The sequence below is a fragment of the Callithrix jacchus genome, chromosome 13, assembly GCF_049354715.1.
Source record: "Callithrix jacchus isolate 240 chromosome 13, calJac240_pri, whole genome shotgun sequence".
Classification (NCBI taxonomy): domain Eukaryota; kingdom Metazoa; phylum Chordata; class Mammalia; order Primates; family Cebidae; genus Callithrix; species Callithrix jacchus.
In genome coordinates, this window is record NC_133514.1 from 23,614,080 (window position 1) to 23,640,777 (window position 26,698).

A 26,698-nucleotide genomic window follows, 5' to 3' on the forward strand; every position below is an offset into this window, starting at 1 on the left:
TGCCCTGAATTGAAGTATCCATGAGCCCTTAATAATAAAATGTAGCTAAAAAGAAAGAGACAACTCTTCTTTATGGAATAATTCCAATTAATAACTACAGAAGAAATGTGGGCAATAAAAAAATGACTATTAAAACACCAATGTAGTAATTTCTGCTGGCAAGATTCAATGCTCTATGCCATAGTGGGTAGCAAAATGTTAAGAAAATACAGGATATTGGCCTAGCTTCAAATATCACTCTATTTTTTTAAACTCTCATTGTGATTTTAATATATACTCATGAAATTTTTGGTAATTCTCTCTATAAGGGGCAGAACTTAATTTGTCTCTCCTTGAGTGTGGAATTACTTCTCTTAACAACTCACTTTCAACAAAGTCTACAAAGGGAAAAACAGTAACTTCACAGTAGAGAAACTGGCAGACATTACTGTAATCAAGTGGTTTTTAAGGCTAGCATCACCAATAATTAGTCATATTGATATCATGCTACACTTGAAATGATAAGAGCACATCATCTTTGTAGCATTCTCCCAAAATATATAAACTTAATTATGAGAAAATGAAGAACATTCTACAAAATGTCTGACCAGCACTCTTCAAAAGGATCAAGATTATAAAAAACACATAAAGACTGAGGAACTGTCACAGATTGGGAGAGACAAAATAGACATGAAAACTAAATGCAAAATGGTGTCCCAGATTGGATTCTTAAAAAAAAATAGAGACACTGATGTAAAATTTTATGAAATACACAAAAAGTCTATAGTTTAGCTAATAGTGTCATATCATTGTTAACTCTTAGTTTTGAAAATTATACCATGAGTATATAAAATGCTAACATTAGAGAAAACTGGGTAAAGAGCATATAGGAATAATCAGTTACTATATTTGGAACTTTTCTGTAAGTCAAAAAACAAAAAGTTCCAAAAATTAAGGTGAGATAAAGACAAGAACATTTGTCATAAGTAGACTCACAGCAGAGAAAAAGGACAGAACTTTAGGAAGGACTAGAGAGAACCAGAAAGGTCAAAGATGAGAGTAAATACAAAATAATCTTAATTGCTTAGACCAGCAATATAAATGTCTTGAGGGTTGATAAGATATACTGAAGTACCATATAAGACAATAGCTCAAATGTAGGTAAAAAAAACTACTGTTTTTTTTTTTTTTTTTTTTGGGGGGGGGGAGGAAGGCAGGAAGGGAGGGAAGAAGGATGGTAGGGAGGAAGGAAGGGATGAAGGAAGGAAGGAAGGGAGGAAGCAGGGAGGGAGGGAAGAAGGACGGTAGGGAGGAAGGAAGGGATGAAGGAAGGAAGGAAGGAAGGGAGGAAGCAGGGAGGGAGGGAGGGAGGGAGGGAAGGGAAGGAAGGAAATCAAGCAATGAGAGAGACATTGCCGACCTGGATCTAGAGGTTTACAAGTTGATTTCTTTTTTTTTGAGAGAAGGAAAGAAAAAAAAAAATAAGTAAAGGAGAGGAAGAAAGAGGGAGAGTAAATGGAAATATTGCTTTATTTTGAAAAAAATTGAGTATTAATAATGGCCAATCAATGTTTCATTTAAACTTATGGGTAGGTGTGATGTGGTATTGACAAGAATGTATATTTTGTGTATTTGAAGTGGAGAGCTCTATAAATATTTATTAAGTTTACTTGTTCCGGATCTGAGTTCGAGTCCTTGATATCCTTATTAATTTTCTGTCTCATTGAATCTAAGTCTTGTATCTGGGTGTTAGGATCGTTAGCTCTTGTTGTTGCATTGATCCTTTTACCACTATATCTTTGTTGCTTTAAAATCTATTTTATCTGATACGAGAATTGCAACTCCTGCTTTTTATTTATTTATTATTTATTTTTGCTCTCCATTTGGTTGGTAAATCTTTCTCCATCCCTTTGTTTTGAGTCTTTGTGTATCCTTGCATGTGAAACAGGTCTGGATGTAAAATGCCATTGGGTTTTGGCTGTGTCTTTTGATTGGGGGATTTAGTCAATTTAAATTTAGGGTTACTGCCATTTGATGTTGACTGGCTGTTTTATCCATTCATTGGTGTAAATTCTTCTTTATGTTGGTGCTCTTTACTTTTTGGTGTATCTTTAGAAAGGCTAATACTGGTTGTTTCTTTCTGTGTGTAATGCTTCTTTCAGAAGCTCTTGTAAAGCAGGCCTGGTGGTAATAAAATCTCTGAGTTCTTGCTTGTTCATAAAAGATTTTATTTTTCCTTCAGTTGTGAAGCTTAGTTTAGCTGGATATGAAATTCTGGGCTGAAGGTTCTGTTCTTTGAGAATGTTGAATATTGGCCCCCACTCTCTTCTGGCTTGTAGAGTTTCTGCTGAGAGATCTGCTGTTAGTCTGATAAGCTTGCCTTTGTGGGTAACATGACCTTTCTCTCTGGCTGCCCTTAGTATTTTCTCCTTCGTTTCAACCCTGGTGAATCTAACGATTATGTGCCTTGGGGTTGCTCTTCTTGAGGAATATCTTTGTGGTGTTCTCTGTATTACCTGGGGTTGAATGTTGACCTGCTTTGCTAGTTTAGGAAAATTTTCCTGAATGATATCCTGAAGGGTATGTTCCAGCTTGGATTCATTCTCTCCGTCGCATTCAGGTACACCTATCAAACGTAAATTTGGTCTTTTCACATAGTCCCACATTTCTTGGAGACTTTGCTCATTCCTTTTTATCCTTTTTTCTCTAATCTTTTCTTCACGTTTTATTTCATTAAGTTGGACTTTGACCTCTGATATCCCTTCTTCTGCTTGAACAATTCGAGTGTTTAAACCTGTGCATACTTCTCGGAGTTCCTGTATTGTATTCTTCAGTTCCATTAATTCACTCATACTCCGCTCTAAGTTGTCTATTCTCAATAGGATTTCATCAAACCTTTTTTCAAAGTTCCTAGTTTCTTTACGTTGGGCTACAACATGTTCTTTTAACTCACCGAAGTTTGTTATTATCCATTCCTTGAAGAGTGATTCTGTCATCAGGATGCGCTCGTTCTCCATCAAGCCTTGTTCTGTTGTTGATGTGGAACTGTGATCATCTTTAGAGGGAGAGGCGTTCTGATTTTGAGTATTCTCAGCTTTTTTACACTGATTTCTTCCCGTCATTGTAAATTTATCCTCCTGCAGTCTTTGAATTTACCAACTTTCAGATTAGGTCTCTTGAGTGGGCGTCCAGGTTGTTAGTTCCCAGGGCCAGAGCAGCGGCGTTAAAACTGATGGTGCTTTTCTGCCCAGGATTCTCCTGCCTGGCTTCCTTCTTGTGTCTGTAGCAGGCGACTCTGCCTTCCTGGGGCTCCAAACGTCGGTCAGGAGGGAAACCGGTCCTGTTTGCTCTGCGCCGAGCGCTCCCGCGCAGAGGTGCCCTCACAGCCGCTGCCGGGCTTTGGTGTCCTGCTGGGGACCCTGGCTGGTCCTCCGAACCTGTTTACTCTGCTCCGAGAGCTGCCGCGCCGAGGTGCCGGCGGAACCGCTGCACCGGCCACGAGAGTCGCGCTGGCCACCCGTGTGTTTCCTCCACTGGGGGATCTTCTGCTCCGTGAGCGACCAGAATTTGTCTGAAAGTGTGGCGTCCTCTAGTTCTCCGCGCCTTCCCTGAGAGCTGCAATCCCAGGATGTTAGCGATCGGCCATCTTGGATCATTCCCCCAAAAAACTACTGTTTTAAGTTTCTTGTATGAAAACTGATAAAATAATTCAGGCAAATTATAAAAAGAAAATATGTATATTATAATCTCTAGGTGACCAATAAATGAACTTTAAAAACATAGTGATAAAATGCTCATAAAGGAGGTAAGTGGGTTTTTTTTTTTTTTTTGTCTTAATGAACCCAAAAGAAGGAATGGGGGCCGGGCCTGGTGGCCCAAGCCTGTAATCCCAGCACTTTGGGAGGCCAAGGTGGGTGGATCACGAGGTCAAGAGATCGAGACCATCCTGGTCAACATGGTGAAACCCCGTCTCTACTAAAAATACAAAAAATTAGCTGGGCATGGTGGCGCATGCCTGTAATCCCAGCTACTCAGGAGGCTGAGGCAGGAGAATTGCCTGAAACCAGGAGGCGGAGGTTGTGGTGAGCCGAGATCGCGCCATTGCACTCCAGCCTGGGTAACAAGAGCGAAACTCCGTCTCAAAAAAAAAAAAAAAAAAGAAGAAGGAATGGAAAGATGAGAAGAGGACCAAAGGAAAGACTGTAAAATTAGAAACAAATAGAAAATGACAGAACTAAGCTCAAATGTATCTGTAATTGTAATAAATGTAAATGAATTACACATCTCAATTAAAAGAGAAATATTTTCAGAAGAGTTCTGAAAAAGACCCAATCTATTATGTTTACAAGAGATACACTTTAAATATAAAAACACAGAAAGTCCTTATGATGGAAGAAAAAGTATTGAAAAAGGTATACCATGAAAATGTTAACTAAACATGGTATGACCACATTAATATCAGACAAAATAGGTTTAAAGAGAAAAAGTATTATTAGAGAAAGTAAATTTTATAATGATTAAGGTCCAATTCATCATGAAGAAATAATAATTCTGTATCTGTAAGTATGTAATAACATGGGCTTCAAAATAGAAATTGATAGACCCAAGAGGAGAAATTTCAAAATGCATAACTTGGGTTTGGAGTTTGAACACACCTCTGTCAGTAACTAAAAGAACAACAAAACAAAACATCAGCGAGGCTATAAAATAAACATTTTTTGCTAACCCTTTCTCATTCATATTTATAGAGCACTACCCCATATTCTTCATTGGTACATAGAACATTTACAAAAGAAAAGGAACAGGAGGAGGAGGAAAAAATAGGGAGAAAGGTAATTAGAAAAAAAAGAAGGGAGGGAAAGAAGAAAGAGAAAAGGGGGAAAGCAAGCAGAATTAATTCAGAGGAGCATTAAAAAACATTAACTTTATCACTGGTAAAATCAGGCTACAGAACACAGCTTGAAATATAGTTAGAAATAAGTTTCCAAAAAAATTATCCGCACAAACAAATTTACCCTGTGGTCACCATCAGAATACATGGGCAATGGTATGCTGTCACTTTGGAGAGAAAGAGTTGCCTCTGTAAACGTACTGTAGGAAGGAGTGAGGAATGCCGTGTACTACAGACAGGGTGCTCACCTATAAGAAAGGGAGAATTTGTGTCATGTGTATGTAAACCAATCACTTTTCCTAGTCTCAGATCAGTGGGTAAAAAGAATTGTGGCCCCTTCTATAGAATAGACAAACAATAGACATTTCTATTTAAGAGTCACTGGCAAAGTGGCTCACAACTATATTCCCAGCCCTTTGGGAGGCCGAGGTGGGTCAATCACAGGAGCTTGAGACCAGCTTGGGCATCATAGTGAGACCCTATCTCTACAAAAAAATACAAAAATTAGCCAGGCATGGTGTGTGCCTATAGCCCCAGTCACTCAGGATGCTTAGAACAGAAGATCACCTGAACCCAGGAGGTTGAGGCTGTATTGAACCATGATTAGGCCATTGCACTCCATCTTAGACAACAGAATAAGACCCTGTCCCAAAAAATAAGTAAATAAATAAACTCATATAAAAACAGAAGAGTAATTACTGCTGATCATATGAAAGAAAGAACATCTCATTTCCAGTATTAGAGTTTGACAGTTTCTCCACAGATTCCATCAAAGGAGTAATCATTGGAATTAAGAGAGAATCCACTAAAACCTTGCAACACTGCAGTATGTTGGGTTAAGAAGCACTCACATTCAAACTCCCTTCAGCCATAAAAAGGAAAAAGGACTCTTAGCCAGTTCTTGAACAAAGTGAAAAAGTCAAGTGTGATCTACAAATTTTCTAATACCTCAACAGCAAATTTGGGGCCCAATAAAATCTCTCCCTCCCTAAAAAAAGTGAACATTTATATATGTTTTTTTAAAGCATGTAAAAGAGTCATATTGAAAAGCAGACTTGTAAAAATACTTCAACATTAAATAAAAAGAAACCTTAAAATGTCAGCTTGCTCTCCTTTGATAAGATGCAAAAGACATGCTAATAGACAAGAACAGAAAAGCATACTAGGAATAAAGCTTGTTTATTATTTTTTAAGTGAAAATAACAGTTAAAACTGCACCGAGCCTAAGGGTTTTTTTTGGCAATCTATAAATTCAATTCTCTCTAAAACTCTATGGCACTGATATTACTACTCTCCCAGTTTTGCAGATGTGGAAACAGAAACAAAAGACTTAGGTAGCTTGTCCATAATTGTACAAGAATGATTTCATAGAACTGGAATTTGAACCAAGAGATTCTGGCTCCAGAAGCCACATACTTAACACTAGAGCACTTTTTCCATCAGGGAAATACAAGCACAGAGATGATTATGGAGTTGAGGTTCATGAAAGATCTCCAAGAAACTAAAAATGTCTAACACAAAATTAAAATTCACATTAGAGTTAGTTTAAAACTGCAACTCCATAAAATTAAGGAACCAGTAACCTTTTTTCAGGGTTTACTAAATGTCAAGCATTGTTCTATATACTTTCACTTGTTAATTTCTATAATCCTCCCAATAGCACTAGAAGATATTACTATTATCCTCATTTTATCTAGAGAAATCAAAGTAACATAAAAGATAAATAACTTTCCCCAAACCACACAGCTATAAATTAGAGGATTTGAATCAAAGCACGTTATGTTCAGAACTAATTATATACTCACCATGTTATACATAAATACAATGTAAATGTTACTGAATTTCTGAAATTCGACAGATAAGATTTTCTCTTATTTCATGATCATGAATTGGATTTGCTTAATTTTCTCAAAATATTGTTTTATATTTCAATTATATTCCTAGCTTTTTAGTTTATTTTCACATCATTTTTCCCTATGTAACTCTAAATTACAGTCTCAAGTGAAACATATGTATAGAATAGAAGAATATATTTTAAAATGGAATATTCTTTAAAATCAAACTATTCTGACATTATTTCAAAAGTGGAGGGGGAGTTCATGGTTTCAACATCAATTTTCCATCTTGTAAAAATTGAGTAAGTTATTGAATTCAATCTAAACAAGGTTGAGACTGTCACTCACTGTTTTTGGTACCAGAAACACTGTTTTGTGACTTTTCTAAGAAAAGTTGCCTACTCTTCAGCATAATAAATTACCATATAAATAATTGGTGGCCAAATTTCCTGCAATTCAGGATCCATTTATCAGAAGACGAAGCTTCAGTGAGTATATTTCTAAAGGTATCTTTCCATCCAAATTCCTCCCAATAATTTGCTCAGGGGTTTTGGTGGTGTTGTTTGTTTGTTTTGGTTCTTTTTTTTTGGTGGTTGGGGGGGATTTTTCAATTATTCTCTAAAAACTTACTTTTATTTTGAGACTGTGATTACTGGAAAATTCTACCCAATACCTAATTTGTAGAAAAATAGGTAATTCATTTCATTAAGTTGAAAGCTATGAAAAATTGCAGATATTAATCGTGAGATATCCAACTCCAGACAGAGGAACCCAAGGACATATTCTGATGTTTTCCAGGGAAAACCATGTTTGAAAACCAGAAGCTTTAGTTAGCTTCCTCATTCAAAGATACTATCCTAAAACGTTTATGTTTAATCTGACACTGTTTATTGTTTCAGTAAATGACCTACATTTTTGTCAAAATACAGCTAAGAAATGTGCCTTCATTATATGTCTGCAGGTCAATAAAATTTGTCCATTTCAAAACCAAAAGAAAATTGAAAATGATGTATAGCTTACTCTGTTTCAGGCATTTAGCTGAATAGTTTCCTAATATTTACCCCTTTTATTTAGCAAAACTCTTTTGAAAATTAGGAGTATATCTGTTGTTACAGACAAAACTAAAGCAAATTAACTTGCTTAAAATTCACACAGATAAATGACAGAACATAGTGTTCTTTGTACCAATTCATGTATTCATTACTTCCTTTACTACTTGATTAAAATATCCACACTGGGTCTTGTTTAGCTGTCTCTCTGGCATGCAAAAGATTAGAGTGAATCTCAACCGAAGCAGATTTCTAATCATAAAAACCATATGTAGTTCTGGCCTTAATTAAATTAATGATAAACAATTTCATTTTCCTTTTCAGGACAAGATAGTTCTGGATTAACCCTCACAACTTCTATCTTGATAATTGATTAAGTAACATGAGGAATTTTTTCCAATCCACATTCTGTTGTTTGCCACTGAAGAGTGCCACGTTCACATATAAACATGAAATACCTCCTTCATTGGCCACAGAACTTACACTAGAGCCACACCGGAAGGAAGCGTTCTCTTTTCCATGTCAAATGCTACCTCAAATATTAATTAATGTTGATGCATTCTTCACATTTACTTTGCCACTCAATCTATACTTTAGCTTTTTGAAAGTCTTGAATAGAAATTTTGTTGTTGTTTTGCCTTATGCATTAGGTTTTATTTCCGCTAAAGTTCTATTAACAGGAGGCAAGCCGCTGAATGGCTTTAGAAGTAGCTTTGTGAAAGCTAACTTTTCAGCTGAGCGAAATCTCCCTGGGGATATCACAGAGACATAGAAACTTTAACAGTATTTTGTTTTCCTCAGCACATCCCCAGATTTTAACGTGTCTAAATTTAATGCATTAGAAACAAGCATATGTTTTCTTAGCTACAGTCTCTTCTTATAGCTAGAAAATCTATCACAAAAATACTAGTTGCTGAATATATTTATATATGAGGAGAAATACTAAAATAACGAACAAAGGACATAGTCACAGCGTAATCTGCAAAGCAGAGGCTATTGTTCCTGAGGGCAAATAATATCTCATGGATATTTCCCACATCTATTTTTCCCCTTAGTTTTTGCTTTCGCAGATCAAATTCTATCACCCCACATGGTCTGCTCAAAATGAAATATAATATTATTCAATTTATCTTATTTTAAATGCTAAAGCATTGTCAAAATGCTATAATAGCCCTCATTACTATCTATTTATGAAAATAGATCATTTAAGGAAAAGTTAATTTAAATCATCTTGTAATCTAAAATTTCAGTAACAGTAGTTATGAATGATCAGCAACAACAATTTATGCTGTAATGTTTTTAGACTTTTTTTCTACCAAACTAATTCACTATATCAATGCTTATGTACATTATACATTCTCTGGAAGTTTCTGTAATACAGATTGAAAAAATGTTATGTTTTAAAATTTTCTTTTCAGTGCTATTAGACTTCAAGTAAATCCTCAAAATAGGGGAAAATTGGGCACAGATATAAATCAGCACACATAAATAACATGCTTAATTCTATACCATTTGATAGTAAAGAAATCCTACTTAGCCTGTGAGAGAAAAAAAAGTATTATTTTTAATTTAACCTATTTTTGATGCAGAAATGTACTAAAAGTTTCTGCTTTTGAGTATATATTAATTGAATTCTAATTACATGATGTATGTAAGACACTTTTAAAACATAGAAAATATAACAATACATATTTCTCTACTCAAGTAACCTGTAACTCAGTCTTTTGAGGGTAACAATATAACCACATATAACACAAGACAGATTTGATGTATTGTATTATGAGAACCACACAACTTTCATACAAGATAGCTGACTGAACACATGCAAGGTCCTGTCCTCCATTTTCAATTTAAAAATTTACTCATATATTCGTACAATGGGCTACTATATTGCAGTTTTTAAAAGAAAGATTAAAAACTATTGATATATGCACCAGCAAGGATGAAGCCCACCAGCATTATGTTGAGTGGAAGAAGCTAGTTACCAAAAAAATGTCACAAACTGTAATTTCACATATACAAAATTTATTAACAGACAAAAGTAATCTATAGTCAGAATATAGGTTACTTCATTGGTGGGAGTAGAGAAAGGCAGTTAATGACATAGAAGTAGCACAAGAGAACATTATAGGTTGACAGAGTTATATAAGCTTACATATATGTAAAAATGCCCTGAGGTTTAAATTAATGACTTGTGTATTTACAACCAGTATACTTTCTGCCCTTTACTATATGTGTTAATCTTCATTTAAGGACTGAAGAAAAGTAAAGTTTTATATAATACAATAAAGCTGTGATGGAAGAGTGCGTTGGCCCAACTCAAACTACTTTACATTTGAACAGGTTTCTGCAGGACATAAAGAGGATACTACAGAGTTGATGAATAAATTAGAGCAGAGGAAGTTGCCATCCAGAATATGCACAAAATAAATGTATGCTATACCTGAAACGGAAGCTATTCAAGACAGAGTTCTAACGATAAGTTCGTTCTATGTTCTGTTTTTCTAATGGAAAAATTAGTCACACTTCAGTCCTTCTTCCTGTTTTTCTCTCCCTGACAGAGTTGGGGAATCTGTCCTTGGGAAAAAAAAAAATGGAAGAATATAGACAATAAAAGATCCAATTTCTTGTATTTTGACTTTCAAAAGTGATGGTTCAAAAATAAGAAAAGGTCTCAAAGAATGCTTGACTTATGTTCCCTTGCCCAGAATATATGAAAGAGAATGAAAGAATAGAAAGGAAAGTAAAGAGAACTGAAATGTCATTGGGATTCCTGAGAAAGCACTCCACACCCTCCACTCCACAGAGAGTCCCAAAGTATATGAAAAAATGGTTTCACCTAAGAGAACTGATGTGAATCTCAGACCCAGAGTAAGTGTAAGGGACAACAAAGTACCAGAGTGGTAGAGTACACAGCAGAAAAGTAGGGGGATGGACTGAAGGTAGAATTGGAGTCCTCCGTTCCTATCAAGGTCATGAAAGTCACGTGAGAGAGAGACAATGAACAAAGACTACTCCAAGTTAAGACAACGTGGAATAGCAGAGACATGCATGAACCAATGGGAATTATTATATTTAAGTATATGCCAACATAGATAAATGAAAACAACAGCACATATGCCAACTCCATCCAAATGCCACAGTGCTATGCAAATTGTGATATATCATTTATAACCACTGGGGACGAGAGGTATTCTGCAATGACTAAGAAATAGAAACAGACATTGAATCTGATTAGAATAAGTAAGTTATGTGTCTCATGCATCTATATTTGTGACCAGAGACTCATAGTTGTTCTATTAAAGATTCCCAAATAAATAAGAAAAATTCTCAGCAAATGAGAAAAAATACATTAGAAAAAAATGAGAAATGAAGTGAGAATGACAAAGACAACTCAGGAATACAAGAAAATACTAATAACAATTCAACTGGTATTTTAAAAAGCATTAAAAAATACTCTAATAATACAAAAATAGTTTTCAATTAAATACATGAACATTCAGAGTCTAGGACATTTAAGTATCAAGCATGAAATTATTCAATACATATAGGCTAGAATAACAGTCTAATAGACCTTTCTTGCAATAAGGCAGATGGGTACTCCTTCTAGATGTCTACATTCTTAGTCAGAAGTCAGAAGACCTGAGATTTTTGATTTTACTTTGGCCAGGCATTAAAGTCCATCACTTTAATTTTCAAGCAAGCTTCCAGATACGTCCACAGAAGAAACCATGCAAATGTGTTCTTTATTGTTCATTCATTTATGACCCATTTGCCAGATCATACAGCAGGATCTTTGGTTAAAGTACAGTAGTCTGTAAAAATCCAAACGCTCCCCTATGAATGCCTAAAAATTCTTCCCCTGCTAATTCCACTGCTATTGCCCTTGTAGAAACTCAACGTTGCTTTCTTCTTCAAGGCTTTACAAAACAGCCTCATGGCCTTTATTCTGTATTCTCACTCTAGAGGCTCCTTTCAGTGGACGAAGGAGCCACCTTTTCCATGACTGGGAGAGAATCATAAGATCCAGACTACACAATATTCTTAGTGGGCTCTATTTTTGGTCCCATAGTCAGTGAAGCAACTGCTAATATAAAGCAGTAGACTCCTCTGAAGTTACCCTCTTAGTATCTTTCTAATATACCATTTCTACTTGGTGAACAAGCTTTGCTATGCTGCACTCTTCCTATCTGAATATCCCTCTGATATCACCCATGGCATGATCAGTATTTCTGTCCTTGGAATTTTCTGATGCCCTTCAGTAGTGGGAGTGGTTTGAACCAACCCTCAGTAACAGTCTCACTTATATCTCTTGAAATGATGAACAACTCAACAGTTTTAGCCAAACTTCAAGAGAACTCACTGGATAGCCCTATTCAGTTTCTGCAAATTCCTGCAGTCTGCATATGTACTGGTTACAACTTGAAATATTATCTGAGCAGATGGATCGTAAGCGTCCAGTGAAAATGTCTGTGCCAACACACTTGGTATATCTTTAACACTTTTTTCTGCAAAAGCACCACTCAAATTCAGATTTATTTTGAGTGATGCTGTGGTTCAGGTCACCAAGATTAACAAGTAAATATGATTCAACCCAAACCCAAAAAGCCCTCCTAGTCTCTAAGTTTCTTGCCTATTTCCAGTATACGGGAGAACGAGTAACGAGTAACTTACTTCTCAAAGTAGAAGGACGATCTCTGGTTTTTCCAGTCTATATGAATTCTTCAGAATTTCACGGATTGGACTGGACCTTAAATTTTAGCAGGATTTGTCAGCCAGCCTCTGTTTTTTATCTAGTTGCCTCTGATCTTTAGCTCAACCTGATCTTTCTCTGAAGAGACAAGTCTCATACTGTCAGTGTAGCACACTGATTTTCTATTAGTGATTTTTAACTCCAAATCCTTCATGAGAATATGGCAAATGCTAGCAAATTTTAAAATTCCATGTCAATGCATGAAATAAATACTGATTCACTTTCTACAAGAATGCAAATTGTACCTGGCTGGGTTCCCAAATTGGAATGCCTATAATAGTGCTAAATTAAATTAAATTTGGCCTGAAGCTACCTTCATACTTTGAGTCCCTAAATAATGAACTCTTTTGTAACCTAAGAGTTTATTTTTGAAACAATAGCTGAGTCTCAGCCAATCACAGCAGCTAAGCTCCAGATAAGCACAGGCTGCCTGTGATAATCAGACCATGTCCACATAGGGCCAATGCCTCATGATACCATGCAAACTAGGCACACAGTCAACTGTAACCAATAAAGCTGTTGCTTTCTTTTCCTGTCTATAAGAACTGCTTGCCACATGGCTGGATGAAGCTCTCTGAACTTCCCCTGGTTTGAAGTGCTGTCCAATTTGTGAAATCATTCTCTGCTCAAATAAAGTCTACTAAATTTAATTTGTCTATAGTTTTTCTTAACAATAGCATACCATCCCCCACGATCTGAGGCACTTCCTTTATAGCCTTTACAATATCAATTATGATGGGAAAAGCAGCAAAGGAGAAAGGACTTACAGAATGCCTACATAAATTGGTTAGGAGTAACATGTAAACAAGGAATAACAAACTGCGGAAGGCTGCAGCAGGCCTCTGAGGAGGAGGGCCTCTCCATGTTCCAGTGCATGTTCCAGTGTAGGGTGAGCTCGGCTCTGTTACCAGAAACATTGTGCTCAAGGACGTAAAACCCCTTCGTAGCACTACGTTGTAGCCAGAGTCCTTGTAAGGCCTCCTGTAGACTCCTCATAAGGCCCGAGTTCCATCGGCTGTACACTGATAATAAGCTAAAGATAACCACATGTTCTTGTTTTGTGAAACTCCCAAACCACCATTGTTATCAGTCCTTAGGATGATACACAAGTTCTGGCTCACTGATTCATTTCCGGCTCACTGATTCATCCCATCATCACTCCACCCCTACCCTATAGATTAAAGTGATTGTAATCAATAAAGAGTGTGGATGATCAGAGCTCAGGGCCTTCACTATTGCCTCCAGTACAGACTGGGGACAGGAGGGTAGGGAGCCTTTGCCAGGATGCCAGATGGTGAGTTCAGAACCAGCTCAGGGAGTGACTCTCTCCTGGTGATCCAGCACGATCCCAACCAAGATAAGAGCAGATTCACACACGCATACCTTCATCAGGTCACCTGGGTGAAGAAAGCATTCGCACACAGCCCGAACAAAAAGCAGCCAGTGGATGACAAAAAAGAAGCCTGGAGCAGCTCTATGGTTTCAGTTCCCTTCTTCCTTCCTGCACATTGGACAGTGTTTGAAGGAAGGAGTCTACCCTTTGGCATAGTTCACCTTGACACCAGGAGCAAGAGTGCTCATCCTGAGCCCCTTTGTGTCTGTCTACCCCCACGTGCCTGGTACTCCTTCCTTGGGGACGTCAGGTGAGTCATTCTACCATTCTTGACCTCAGTGTCCTGCTCTGTACATAAAGGGGGTTTGGCAGCATGCCCACTGAGAGTCCCCCACCAGTTCACCTCTGCGGCCCCCACAGGGCCTTGGTCTCCGTGGTTGAGCCCTGGGATTGGTTGAAATGAATTGCATCTACCTGGGAAGATGAGGTAGAGTCAGCCAAGTGCAAGATGGGCAGAGGGCACCATGACAGCCCATAATGCACTGCCGTGTGATTGTCCAATTGGGAGGGTCTCACAGAGGGGTTCAAGAGGGGGGTTGTGGGAGCAGGGGTGAGCCGAGGGGAGCTGAAGGTGGTCTGTACTCCTCAAAAGCCTTATGAGTCCTCTGCCCCACTCCTACCAGTACTTAACTTGGAGCTGTACAGCCATGGTCCAGGCCCTGCACAGATGGAGCCCTGAAGCCCCTCCTTCACAAAGAGTCCAGACTCAGTTGAATCCTGTGAAAGGAAAATTGAATTTTGGGACCCCAAACTCACTTAGCCTAAGGGAAAAGTCAAGCTGGGAACTGGTTCACGAAAACCTGCCTCCCGCTTTTAATTCCTAAATAAGATAGCTACAAGATAAAAAAGCTACATGCCTCCTCCGCCATATTTTGCCCACAAGGTAATTCACCCACAAGGTGAGCTGTTAAAATTTCACCATCGCCATGTAAATTGATAGCTTATGTCCACAGGTGCAGTCACCCCCAGCCCGCCAGACACAAATGCATATCGGATTGTTCCCCTGCCTCATTTTGTCTATGTTATCTTGTGTAAAATGCAGATTCCCTGCATTTTTCCTCTGCCCCATTTGTTTATGTCATCTTACATAAAAAAAAGTGCAGATTCACTGAGCCAAAGACATGAATGACTACTTTTCCCTATCCGCCTCTTACATGAAAATTGTGTACTTCTTAATATCCTGCCCTTTCCCCTTTAAATTTGGAGTCCTCAAAATCATCTTCAGAGAAATGCATAGACCTGTTTCCTGGGCGTGTCCTTCACTTTGGCGTAAACCTCCTGAAATGATTGAGACTTGCCTCGTCATTTTTCTCAATTGACAATCCCATTAGATTTTTGACACAAAACTCTATGGTACTTTGTGTTTGAAACTTCAGGCTCCCAAACGGAGTTGCTGGTTATTTATGCCCCAGGCTGGAGGACATTAACGACCACTCTTTCGTCATCCAATTATGTGAGTGTCCAGGTGTGTGGTCATGCTGGTCCTGAACCCCTACAGCGTCTTGCTTGGGTGGGAAAAGCTGAAGGAGCCAAGGAGAGGAGGCGTGTCCCGTGGTTTCTCAAATATCTTGATTAGGATCAAGTCCCAGCATTTCTGGAGTAAAAACACAGGAGATGTACAAGGAGCAGAACGAGTTTGACAGCATCATTCTCCTTTGCTGGAGTCCTCTGAGCCCGATTTCCTAACAGCAGGTTTGCACAGCAGCCTCCAGGAGGTTACAGGGCTGCCCATTTTAGCACTGTGTTCTCTTTTTATTCCTGATATTACATATGGATTGAAAACCTGGGACTGAACTTCCAGGCTGAGTAAGTGGTTTCCCCATTCTAAACCACTGGTATGGACACATGAGTTCTGAAACAATTCAGGATTCCTGAGGGAATGAGCAAGTGGTTAGAAATGTACTGAAGGGTTGGGTGTGGTGGTTCAGACCTATAATCCCAGCCCTTTGGGAGGGTGAGGTGGGTAGATTACTTGAGGTCAGGAGTTTGAGACCAGCCTGATAAAGCAGAGGGGATCCTTCTGGGTAGCAGTGAGGAAGAGGCCTCAGGCTGCACCCAATGGCTCCATGCAAGTTCTTATTAGGGAGCAGAACAGGACGGGGATGGTGGAAGAGAGGGTGGCATGTGAGGGGGAATGACACTAGAGTGGCATAGTTGCTGCCTCACCATGTAGACCTTGAATAGGTTCCCCTGAGTGCACTGAGCACCTTGCCTACATGATCCTGTTAAAAGCTCTTATGTGATATTTGATGTGAAATTGTTCACATGTCTCTATCTCCCTAAGATGAGGGATCTGGGCTACGTCTTCCTGTTCTCAGCACTGTGCTCAGCTCAGGGAGGCCCTCCCTAAATGCTAGTTGATGAATGAAGGAGTGAGTGAGTCGTGAACTATCTCATGCTCTGGAGCCTCCTGCTTCTCCCTGTTGGACTGAGAAAGGAGAAATTGGTGGGGATGTTGTGTCCCTGGCCCCCTTTGCAGCATAGAGCTTGTACCTTGTGATGTCCCTTCTCCCATCCTCTTGTCCTGTTACAGCCTTAAAAGGACCCAGACCCCCCCACACAGAAAGAGACAGGTACCTTTGCTGGTCAGACAGGACTGATCCTATTTCATGTTTAAATCAAAGGCTTCACAATTGCTCCAACCAATTTGTTAGGCATCAAAATGTAATGGAAATAGTACATCCCTAGAGACAGAAAACAGATCTGTGGTTGCTAGAGACTGAGCAGAGTGGGGAATGGCAAGTGACTACTCATGGGTACAGAGCTTATTTTCAGGGCAACTCACATACTCTGGAAGGAGACAGCTGATCCAGTGTTGTGAGGACCTAAAGCGACACAATAGCATCCCCGAGGGGCACCATTCCTGCTCAGCTCCAAGAGAGCCTTTGGTGTCCGAAAGCTCCTTAGCGGTTGTCAGTGTTGCTCTGTCCTGTCACATCCACCCTTCTGGAAAAGTTTTGCTGCCTTCCCAGACCTTCCACAGGCAGGGTTATCAATTCACCACAAGAGGAGGCCGTCAGGATTCACACCTAGAACCTCAGGGTTTCCTTTTCTTCCCAAGGGGGAAACGCCTGCAGTGAGCAAGAAAAACCAGTGCAATCTCTGGTGTGATTTCTGTCGAATCCTCTTTTAGGAAGAGGAAGTTAATTTTTTGAAAGATTAGAAAAGAGACCTGACTGGGCATGATGGCTCACGCCTGTAATCCCAGCACTTTGGGAGGCCAAAGTGGGTGGATCACCTAAGGTCAGGAGTTCAAGACCAGCCTGGCCCACATGGTGAAACACCATCTCTACTAAAAATACAAAAAAATTAGCTGGGCATGGTAGTGCTCACCTGTAGTCCCCGCTACTCAGGAAGCTGAGGCAGAAGAATCACTTGAGCCTAGAGGGTGGAGGTTGCAGCAGTGAGCAGAGATTATGCCACTGCACTCCAGCCTGGGCGACAGAACAAAACTGTCTCAAAAAAAAAAAAAAAAAAAGAAAGAAAGAAAGAAAGAAAAGGAGACCTTCAAAGAGTTTCCTAAACCAAGCCAATTTTGTGATTGATTCATTCTCTGTACAAGATGCCACAGAAGAGTCAGATCTCTTCCCCAGGTTGAGACCAAATGTGTTAAAGTTTGTGTTTCTCTTACTCCCCTCAGTGAGGGAGAATGCTGGGGCGCATTGGGGGCTGCGGAGAGTTACCTGAGATTCAACTTCTTTTTTTCTGACACAGAAATAGAATTGACACATGGGGAGAAAATAACAAAAACAGATTTTTAATCAATACAATTACAATGTTGCTAATACATATAGTGATATTTATAGAGCACTAGGCCAGGAACTAGGAAAAATCAGTTTTCAGTGAGGCCTCATTTAACGCACACAGCAGCTTCTGGGGTGTTTCGCCACTGTTTTGCTGTAGCCTTGAGGGGTCAGTTGGCTGCCCTGGGGCACACAGGTGGTAAATCACAGAGCCTCCGGCGCCTGAGCCAGTGCTTGTCAATGACACTCTGCCCAATGGCATTCACTGCACATTTCCATTTTCCAGTGGGATGTTGGACACATGTGAGGTTATCAGAAGGGTACCTTTTCTGAAGCCACTGATTTTCCACATTTACTCATCAGGGCGGCCTCGGTGCTGCTCCAGGCCAAAGGATGCAGTAAGAGCCTCTGTATAACTTTAGGGATGAGTGGTGGAAGCATCCAGCTCCTGCCACCACGGATCTCAGGACAATCTGCATGTGGGTAGGAAGCGCCACTTTCTCACGGTGGAGGGGAGTGACTGTTCTGCCTTTCTTCCAATACATTAAAATTGTCATTTGAATTTCATGAGGTCCCTACATTTGTTGATCTACACGTTTCTTCACGTTTTATTGTTGCAAGATATCTACATGCAAACATTCTTTATATCTATATGAAGTTTTGTTTTTCTTGCCCAGGCTGGTGTGCAACGGTGCGATCTCAGCTCACCGCAAGCTGTGCTTACTGGGTTCTAGTGATTCTCCCGCCTCAGCCTCCGGAGTAGCTGGGATTACAGGCATGCGCCACCATGCCTGGCTAATTTTGTATTTTTAGTACAGATGCAACCGGTTTCTTCATGTTGCTCTGCTGGTCTTGAACTCCTGACCTCAGGTGATCCACTCGACTGGGCCTCCCAACATGCTGGGATTACAGGCATGAGCCACTGTACCCAGCCATAGATATCAATTTTTACTCAACTCTTGGTGTGGTCAAAAGCGAAGGGACAGGCAGGATGAGGGGCCCAGCAGCCACATGGGCCAAGTCAGAGGCAGGAGGAGGAGCTGGGATCTGTGACAGGTAGGTGGCCTGGGGCAGGGAGAGCAGGTGGGGAGACATGGGGCAGGCGTGGGATGGCGAGACATCGGGGCAGGCTGGCTGGCACTGCAGTTTACCGTAACTGCTTGATCTTGCCACATCTCTTTTTCAGTCTCCTGGATGATGTTATTCTACCTGACCTGCCGGTGTTGTCCGTGAATTTTTTCAGGGATTGGCGGGCACGTTTAGCGGGTGGGGGCCCCTGATCTCTCTCCCACCTCCATTGCTGGGGAGGGACCAGTGGCAGCTGCTGGGGTTGCGCTGACAATTTTGGTTGTCGGGAACTGCGGCTGGTGGCTCTTGGTGTAGAAGAGCTCCTTGTCACAACAGCTGGAGGATCCTTGCACTGGGTCGCCTCACACTCCATCGGTGAGCCTGAGGAGCTGGGCTGGTGGTCTTTCCCCAGTACCACAGAAGCCACCTTGTCTGGCCAATGGGAGCAGCCGGGAACTGGGCCAGGGAGCACTGCTGGAGCTGGGTCAGGCTTCCCAAAGGGAAGGACACCTCCTGCAGGGCTGGCTGTGTGCGCTGAGCACTCCAAGACCCTTGGGATGGAAGCAAATAACATAAGTTAAACATATTAACACACTATAATCATTTACACTGTGATTCATTTCTGTCAGGTTTCCCTTATACCTCCTTAAGGTCCTGGGACTGCAGTTGAGGGAAGCGAGGTTTCCCTGAGTCTCCAGGGGCCTCGAGGTGGGTGCTACTCCCGCATTGCTACAGGGGCCCCCTTTCTCCTCCTGCCCCTGGGTCTCTACCTGATCGTCCACCTCCATCTGTTCTTCAGGCTCTTCTGCTCTCACCGCCGTCTTCAGGATCCGGCCGGCACTTGTAGCGGAGGCAGTCAGAGTGGAAACTTTAGGCTTAGAGGAGGGATCTTCACGGGTCCCTCGCGTGCGAAGTGGCGTAGCACGGGTTTCTTCCTTGAGGGGGGCCTCCAGGCAAGAGGAGGCAGGTCCCGCAGTAGGGCGCTCGAGTTCAGGGTGAAATTCGAGCTCGATGGAAAATAAGGCCCAAGACCTCGCGGAGGGCACAAGAGAACTCGGGAACCCTGTAGGGCTCGTCGGGCAAGCACATGCGCAGGAGCTGTGGGGTGAAGCCGGCCAGCTGAAAAGTCCACATGGACAAGTGGAGACCATCGTGGTTGCCACCGCTGCCAGATCCTGCGGCAGATAAAGGAACACAATTTGCTTAGGGAACTTCCCATAGCATACAAGTTGCGCTCGGACAAAAATCACAGTAAGAAATGGAGAGGGTACTCCTGAATCACCCACTAGTCTGTGGGTGGGCAGCTGGGCTCTTATGACATCACAATGGGGCTGGTGACAGAGCAGGGTGTGGGGCAGTGCACAGGACCCCAGCGAGGGCACCTACAAGTGGAGTCAAAGGGCAAAAAGCGGGGCTCCCCATCTGTCCAGCTGAACCCTCCTGCTCCTGGGGGCAGGTGTGTGGCCCTGGATGGGCCGCGCTGTGGGGCTGTGGGGCATGTGGGGCTGATCTGCCAGAGCCCTTTCCACCTGGTGCCTGGCCCAGGCGCTGACTGGCACCCAGTGGCCATGTCTTGGCTGGCCTTGTTCCCTGGATTACAGGGCCAGACCCTGCTGGAAGCAGAGTGCAGGACTAGCCAGATCCTGCCAGGCTCCCCTAGGGCCTCCTCAGTGCCTCTGTGCCGCCTAGAGCCAGGCCCGCCTTTTCCGTTGTGGTCCTGGCCTCGCTGGGCAGATTTCAGGAGAGGATGCATGCCCTGGCTTGACTGGCTGCCGCCCCTTACCACTTCCCTTCCTGGCGGGCAGGGAACTTTCTTTTACAAATTTGCCTGAGAACTTCCTTCAGGTCATTCGGGTGATCATGACCCAGCCAGGCTTTGAACCCAGGCTGTGGGATTCCACAGCTGGCACTCTGGCCTGTGTGCCTCCTCATCATGGATACGGCACGTATTCTAAATTTTCCCATAGTCCTACGGTACTTAGCACCGTGGCATATCTGTAATAAGCACATACACACATAGAAGGAGGTCTTCAACACATAAGTTGACCGTGGCCCACTCTGGCTCCTCTTCAAAGATGTAGGGCAGGGATCACCAGCTGTCAGCACAGCACCATCCCACATTGCGCCTCTCATGGCACAATGTTCATGCCATTCAGCCCCCAATGTTCATTCAGCCCTGATGTTCTTTCTCGGCTGGTGGGAGGAATCTAAGTACATAAAGACGATGTTCTAGATTAGCTTTGGTCTATCCTGAAAGAAATTCACCAGTGGCCTATTCTATATAGATAAAAGCCAGTTTCTCTAGTCTTTCTAGATGTGTCTAGAAAGCAAGTACATTATTGATTTGCAAGTTATAGTGGATCAATGTAATGGATTAAAATATGATCCGCGTAATTTGGTCATACAATGGGGATGGATAACCATGAAGATAAAGTGGTTTAATAAGAAGCACCTAGCAGGAAGTAATAGACAGTAATAACTGGCAGCTGCTGTTATCATTAGATGTTGGGAAAAAGAGCAAAGGAGTAAGGACTTACAGATGCCTACATAAATTGATTATAAGTAACATATAAACAAGGAACGACAAACTGCGGAAGGCTGCAGCAGGCCTCTGAGGAGGAAGATGTCTTCATGCCTCATGTTCCAGTGCAGGGTGACCTCGGCTCTGTTACCAGAAACATTGTGCTCAAGGATGTAAAAACTCCTTCAGAGCACTATGACATAGCTAGACTCGTAGGCTCCTTGTAAGGTCCATGTTCCACCAGCTGTGCATAGATAATAAACTAAAGATGTTTAGTTTATTACACGTGTTTAGCTTATAACATGTTCTTGTTTTGTGAAACTCCCAAACAGCCACCGTTATCAATCCTTAGAATGACACACCAGTTCTAGCCCACTGATTCACTTCCAGCTCATTGATTCACTCCACCATCACATCACCCTCTCCTCACCATAACCCCACCCCTACGCTATAGATCAAAGTGATTGTAACCAATAAACAGTGCGGATGATCAGAGCTCAGGGCCTTCACTGTCTCCTCCAAAGTAATGAGTGATGGCCCCCGGTCCCGCTATCTCTCATAATCTGTCTTTTTCTCATTCCTTTGTCGCCAAGAAACTCAAGGTACCTACGGGTGATGTAGAGCTGGCTCCCAACATTCTGGTGCCTGACATGGGACTCATGGATCCCTACGTTCGGGCACCCAATGTGTGGGGCTCATGGATTCCCTACAAATTACAATGAAGGCAATCAGAAACACCAACTTGTTTAATCCTTGATATTGTTAACCTCTAGGATCCATCTGTCTTATGTACTGACCAGACAAGACATTGGAAAAGGGAGTTAAAGGGAACCAAATTCTCTACTTCAACAAATTTCCTTAATCAGAACAATATATTACTTCAACAGAGTCTGTATTTATTGTATACCACCAAAGATGTCTCCAGTCACATTTCCCATTAGCAAATTTACCTCCACCCTGGTTTTAAGTGCCTTTTAGAGCATCACCTGCATACCCCACAGGGATTACTGGACATCTGGTTTGCATATCTGGTAACCCTAAGAAGTCTGCATACCACCTCTAGATGACTTCATCCAAGCCATTGCAAAACACCTAAGGCTTTCCTGTTTTACACTGTAAGGGATATTTTAATTTTATGGAATTTTTGAATTTTAATTCCTAGAAATTACCTTTATTATTATTTTCTATCTAGAAATTCTATCTCTGGATATTTGCACTTCTATAGCTATTTGAAGTTCAATCATATTTGTTTCCTTCTAAGAATGTACTGGTAACCCATCTTACAACTAATGAATTCATCTTTCAGCTATCTTCATTCTCATATGCAATCTATCTATTAGGCTTTTTATTCAGCTGTTAACTTCTTGGCACCTAGTGTTTCTACTTGATTATTCTTCAGTACATCTTATTAATAATAGCTTCCCCTGTCCCTTGTTGCATATTTTGTCTATTTCAAATTCTGACTCTTCAATTTTACTACATCTGCTGATACAGTGTACAATTTACCATTTTTAATTTAAGGAAGATATATTCCTGAAATGTTTAAAGAATTTATATCTCAGCATTTGGGCATTTAATAATATTATTAATTTGGCTTATCCCAGAAGAGACAGATATGTTGCCTATTAATATGAAGTGGGGAGAGGCAGAAGAAAGAGCCTAGCCTAGGTCAATTCTTAGAGGTCAAATGTTTATGAAGGGATGGCTTTCAGGTGAAAAACTCAAGTTACCAAAGCCAGAAGTAACCACTCCTATTTTGTTTAACTGCACCAAGTAACTTTTCAAGTTAACACTCTACATTCAAACACCAAGGAAAAGGAAGACTGACTAAATCGTTACCCATCAACCCTGGAAGTTTGGAGAAAACTGAATGAGGGAGAAAAAGCCATGGCTGGTGAGTCCTCATCAATTAGTTTTCCTCAATTCTCCCCCCGTCAGGGTTTTTGCATTGCCTTGCTTCTACCCCTGTTGGCACCCCCAGCAGAAGGATGGGCCATTGGAGGTATTGGCCTCAAAGGTTTAGGCAACCATTGCCAAATCCTGCAACAAACAAGAAGGCAACGGGGAAGCCAAGATGCTATTTCAACTGCTCTTTCCTAATTTATGCTTTAATAACTGAGCCAAAAGCCCTTTGCTGTCAGTTACAGCCATCTACCTGCCTTGCCACATACCAGTTCAAAGTAACTGTCTTTTATGCTAAGGATTTCTCACATTTTTATGCGTATGCATTGTGTTTCCCTTCTCCCCCACAGTTTTCCTCTGGTTGATTTGCTGGAAAGCAGCAGCAGCTTGTGCTAATTTGCAGTCTTGGCATAAATTGGAAACTCTCCTACAAGCGGGTTTATGAACAGGAAACAGAAGACAACATTGCTGTAATAGAATCTAAGTAGACTATTGAATAGTCTTCTGAGATATGTAAGATCTGAATTCTGGAAGAAACCTCAAACATCTAATTCTACATCTGACTGCCCTGCTGGAATATTGAACTGTTAATTCCTTTAACAATATGGTCTCAAGTGAATGGACTAGATAGACACTTTTAAAGTGTAGAATAAATTGAAGGAAAGTTTTACAGTTTAATTACTTTGAATTTTGACTTAAAACTTGTTTAAAATTATCTTAATTCTAATAAATAATGAAAAACAAATTTGAGAAATCGTCAAACAGTTTTCCACAGTTGTTGGACCAATTTACGCAGCCACCAACAGTGTATGAGCCTTCCCTTTTCTCAACACCCTTACCAGTAGCTGTTGGTTTTTGTTTTTTGGTTTATTTTTATTTTGTTTTTACTTTTTAATAACAGACATTCTGACCAGTGTGAGAGGGTATCTTATTGTGGTTTTGATTTGTATTTCTCTGGTGATTAGTGATGATGAGCATTTTTTCATGTCTGTTGGCCACTTGTAAGTCTTCTGTCCTTGCCCATTTTTTAATGGAATTACTTGTTCTTTGCTTGTTGAACTGAGTTCCTTATAGATTTTTCATATGCATAGTTTGTAAATATTTTCCCCCATGCTGTAGGTTGTCTATTTATCAACAGTTTGTTTCTTTTGCTGTGTAGAAGCTCTTTAGTTGAATTAGGTCTTGCTTGTCAATTTTTTTTGTCACTGTTGTTATTGCAATTCCTTCTAGGAACTTAGTCAAACATTCTTTGTCAAGGCCAATTTTGAGAAGGGTAATTCTAAGGCTTTCTTCTGTAAGTTTAAAAGTTTGAGGTTCTACTGTAACCAGGGGAGGGAGCAGGGGCATCCCTAAGATGTTCCCAATTCCCCAATCTGAGGTCCTTGGCCTCTCTTACTCTGAAGAACTGGGGAAAGGGGCTCCGAAGGTGCAGTGAGCTTACTATTTGAATAAAAGTCACGGACCCAAAGACTTTTGAAGAAAAAGCGATTTATTAGGCAGAGAGCTAGCAAGAGCGAGCTCCCACACTAATGTGTGAGGGGAATCCGGGATATCCTATAGATTAGGAGCAGCAGAGTTTTAACCCCGGTGTTATAACCTCCTCGTTCATGTTCTCATCCAATGAGAAGAGTTCTTTCAAACTTCCTCTGGAGTGACTGATCCTAGACTCTGATACTGGATTGGCTGCTTGGTCCGCAACAGAGTCCCCAGAGCTTTCTGTTTTTTGTTTTTGTTTTTTTTGGACAAAGAAGCCAACCTGGATTCCTCTACCTAGCCCACGGGAAACCTAGACAAAGAACTTTAGGATCCCAGATGGGGGCATGGATGATGGGTGGGGGGTCGGGGATGGAGGCATGGCGCTGGGAAACTCTTGCCTTTCAAACTATGCCCCTCGTGGAACTGGGAAGAGTTTTTTTTCCCTTAACACAGTCCCCCCATGTTGAAATCTTAAATCCATCTTGAGTTAATATCTGTATATAGTAAGCTACCATTTGACCCCATAATCCCATTATTGTATATATATATCCCAAACGAAAAGAGATAATTATGCCTAAAAACACATGTACTCATATGTTCATCTCTGTGCTAATCACAATAGCAAAGACATGGAATCAAGCTAGATACCCATCAATAATGGAATGAATTTTTTTAAATGTAGTATATATACACTATGAACTACAACATGCAGCAGCAAGCTGGGCTTGCTGCATTTGAAGCCATTCCTGTTGGGCCAATTCTGCTTGTTGCTGTCTAGCTTTTGCAAATAATTCTTGTTGCTGTCTCAGTAACTCTTCTTCAGGAATGCCAAGGTTTTCCAAACGAGAACCGGCCTTTCTTCTTTTTAATGCTGCTGTTTTACACTCTTGCAAGACTTCTTTTACTTCACTGATATAAGAGCCAAATCCCAAACTTTCTAGTGCTTGTATGACATGCTCTGGTGAGATGGTCTTTTCCGATTTGTTACAATTCTCATTGGCTTCAGAAGATATAAGGTGAATGAATTCAGTGCAGCAGTTCACCACCAGCTCTCCAGCATCGTTGGCCACTCGGACATTAGGAAGAGTCTCTCTGATCATTTTATTGATAGCAGCTCTGAGGATAGTGAGATCATCATCGTTGCCAGACGAGGAAGCCATAGTACCTTCTTGTTTCTCGCGCCTGGACTTTTAAAAACTCCCCAGCTCTGGTCCACTACTCCACGGATATTTCTCAAAAAGCCGCCCTCGGAGAGTGATCCCGCGGGGCGCTCTGCGAAGAGGGTGCAGAAAATGAACGGAGGAGGAGCTGGCCTGAGGGCTGGGAACACCCGAGTGTGTAAGAGATTTAGGATGAGTTTGGGAGGAAAGTGGGGGCCTGAGGATTCTAGAAAGAGAACAGCCCCGGCTGAGGAGGGGAAAGCACGGTGGTCCGGAAATTTGAGGGGCTGGGGAACCACCTTCGGGTCTCTTAGAGGGGCGGGCGCTGTCGCCTAACTGGTCCCCAACGGCGTCGGAGCAGAGGGATCCGAGCAAGATCCAGGGGCACTGGCCTCACCGCGGTACCAAGCGGGTACCCAGCGGGCTCGGCCAAACCGTCCTTCAGACACCCGCGCCTCCTCACAACATGTCCGCAGCTGCCGCTACCGCTGCTGGAACGGCGACGGCCGCCCGGGAACTAATATGGACAGAGCCAGGCACAGTGGGAGTCGCACTGGCGGCCGCCGTGGCCGCGTAGCCCGAACGTAGATCGTGGAAGCCGGAGCGGCGGCAACGGTTGTCCCTCCAGAGGCTGGGGAAGGTTTTCCTAAATCCCTACTTTTAGCTGGGACAGCTATTTGAGAAAACCTGTCTCCAGCTCTTCAAATACAATTTGCATTGTGGTTTCTTGAATTCACAGTTTTGAGGCAATCATCATATAACACCCCGGCACTGGCAGTGAAAATAAAGCATATTTAAGCCTATATTTTTGAAGCATATTAACTGCCCTAATGCCAATTTCCTAATGTCCTCATGCCAGGAATATTTTAGTTTTACGTTTCGGTTTCACTTAGAGTCCTGGGTATAGAGCCCACACTAAATGAAACTA

General features: G+C 41.5%; 2 protein-coding genes and 1 long non-coding RNA gene across 3 annotated transcripts; 1 reads left to right on the top strand and 2 right to left on the bottom strand.

Annotated features, from left to right (window-relative positions):
- Positions 1-17,641: 17,641 nt before the first annotated feature.
- LOC144578948 (uncharacterized) lies at positions 17,642-20,923 on the bottom strand. Its single transcript, XM_078347414.1, has 3 exons — positions 20,724-20,923; positions 19,482-19,886; positions 17,642-19,262 (listed from the first exon to the last, which is right to left on the bottom strand). The coding sequence occupies exons 1-3, from the start codon at positions 20,727-20,729 to the stop codon at positions 19,197-19,199; spliced, it is 477 nt and encodes a 158-aa protein (XP_078203540.1). The 5' UTR covers positions 20,730-20,923; the 3' UTR covers positions 17,642-19,196.
- Positions 19,511-23,879, top strand: LOC144578950 (uncharacterized). Its single transcript, XR_013525557.1, has 2 exons — positions 19,511-23,126; positions 23,485-23,879. It is a non-coding gene; the product is annotated as an uncharacterized LOC144578950 (long non-coding RNA).
- Positions 23,880-25,168: 1,289 nt separating this feature from the next.
- On the bottom strand, positions 25,169-26,370 carry LOC144578949 (protein Dr1-like). Its single transcript, XM_078347415.1, has 2 exons — positions 26,070-26,370; positions 25,169-25,882 (listed from the first exon to the last, which is right to left on the bottom strand). The coding sequence occupies exon 2, from the start codon at positions 25,768-25,770 to the stop codon at positions 25,303-25,305; it is 468 nt and encodes a 155-aa protein (XP_078203541.1). The 5' UTR covers positions 25,771-25,882; positions 26,070-26,370; the 3' UTR covers positions 25,169-25,302.
- Between the last annotated feature and the right edge of the window lie 328 nt (positions 26,371-26,698).

Bases quoted from the DNA above. Each gene is read 5' to 3' on its own strand.
- LOC144578948 (XM_078347414.1), bottom strand. The intron at 19,263-19,481 runs GTAGAGACCCAG...TTCCATCCCAAG, and splicing joins AGATGGAGGTGGACGATCAG to GGTCTTGGAGTGCTCAGCGC.
- LOC144578949 (XM_078347415.1), bottom strand. From the start codon at position 25,770: ATGGCTTCCTCGTCTGGCAACGATGATGATCTCACTATCCTCAGAGCT.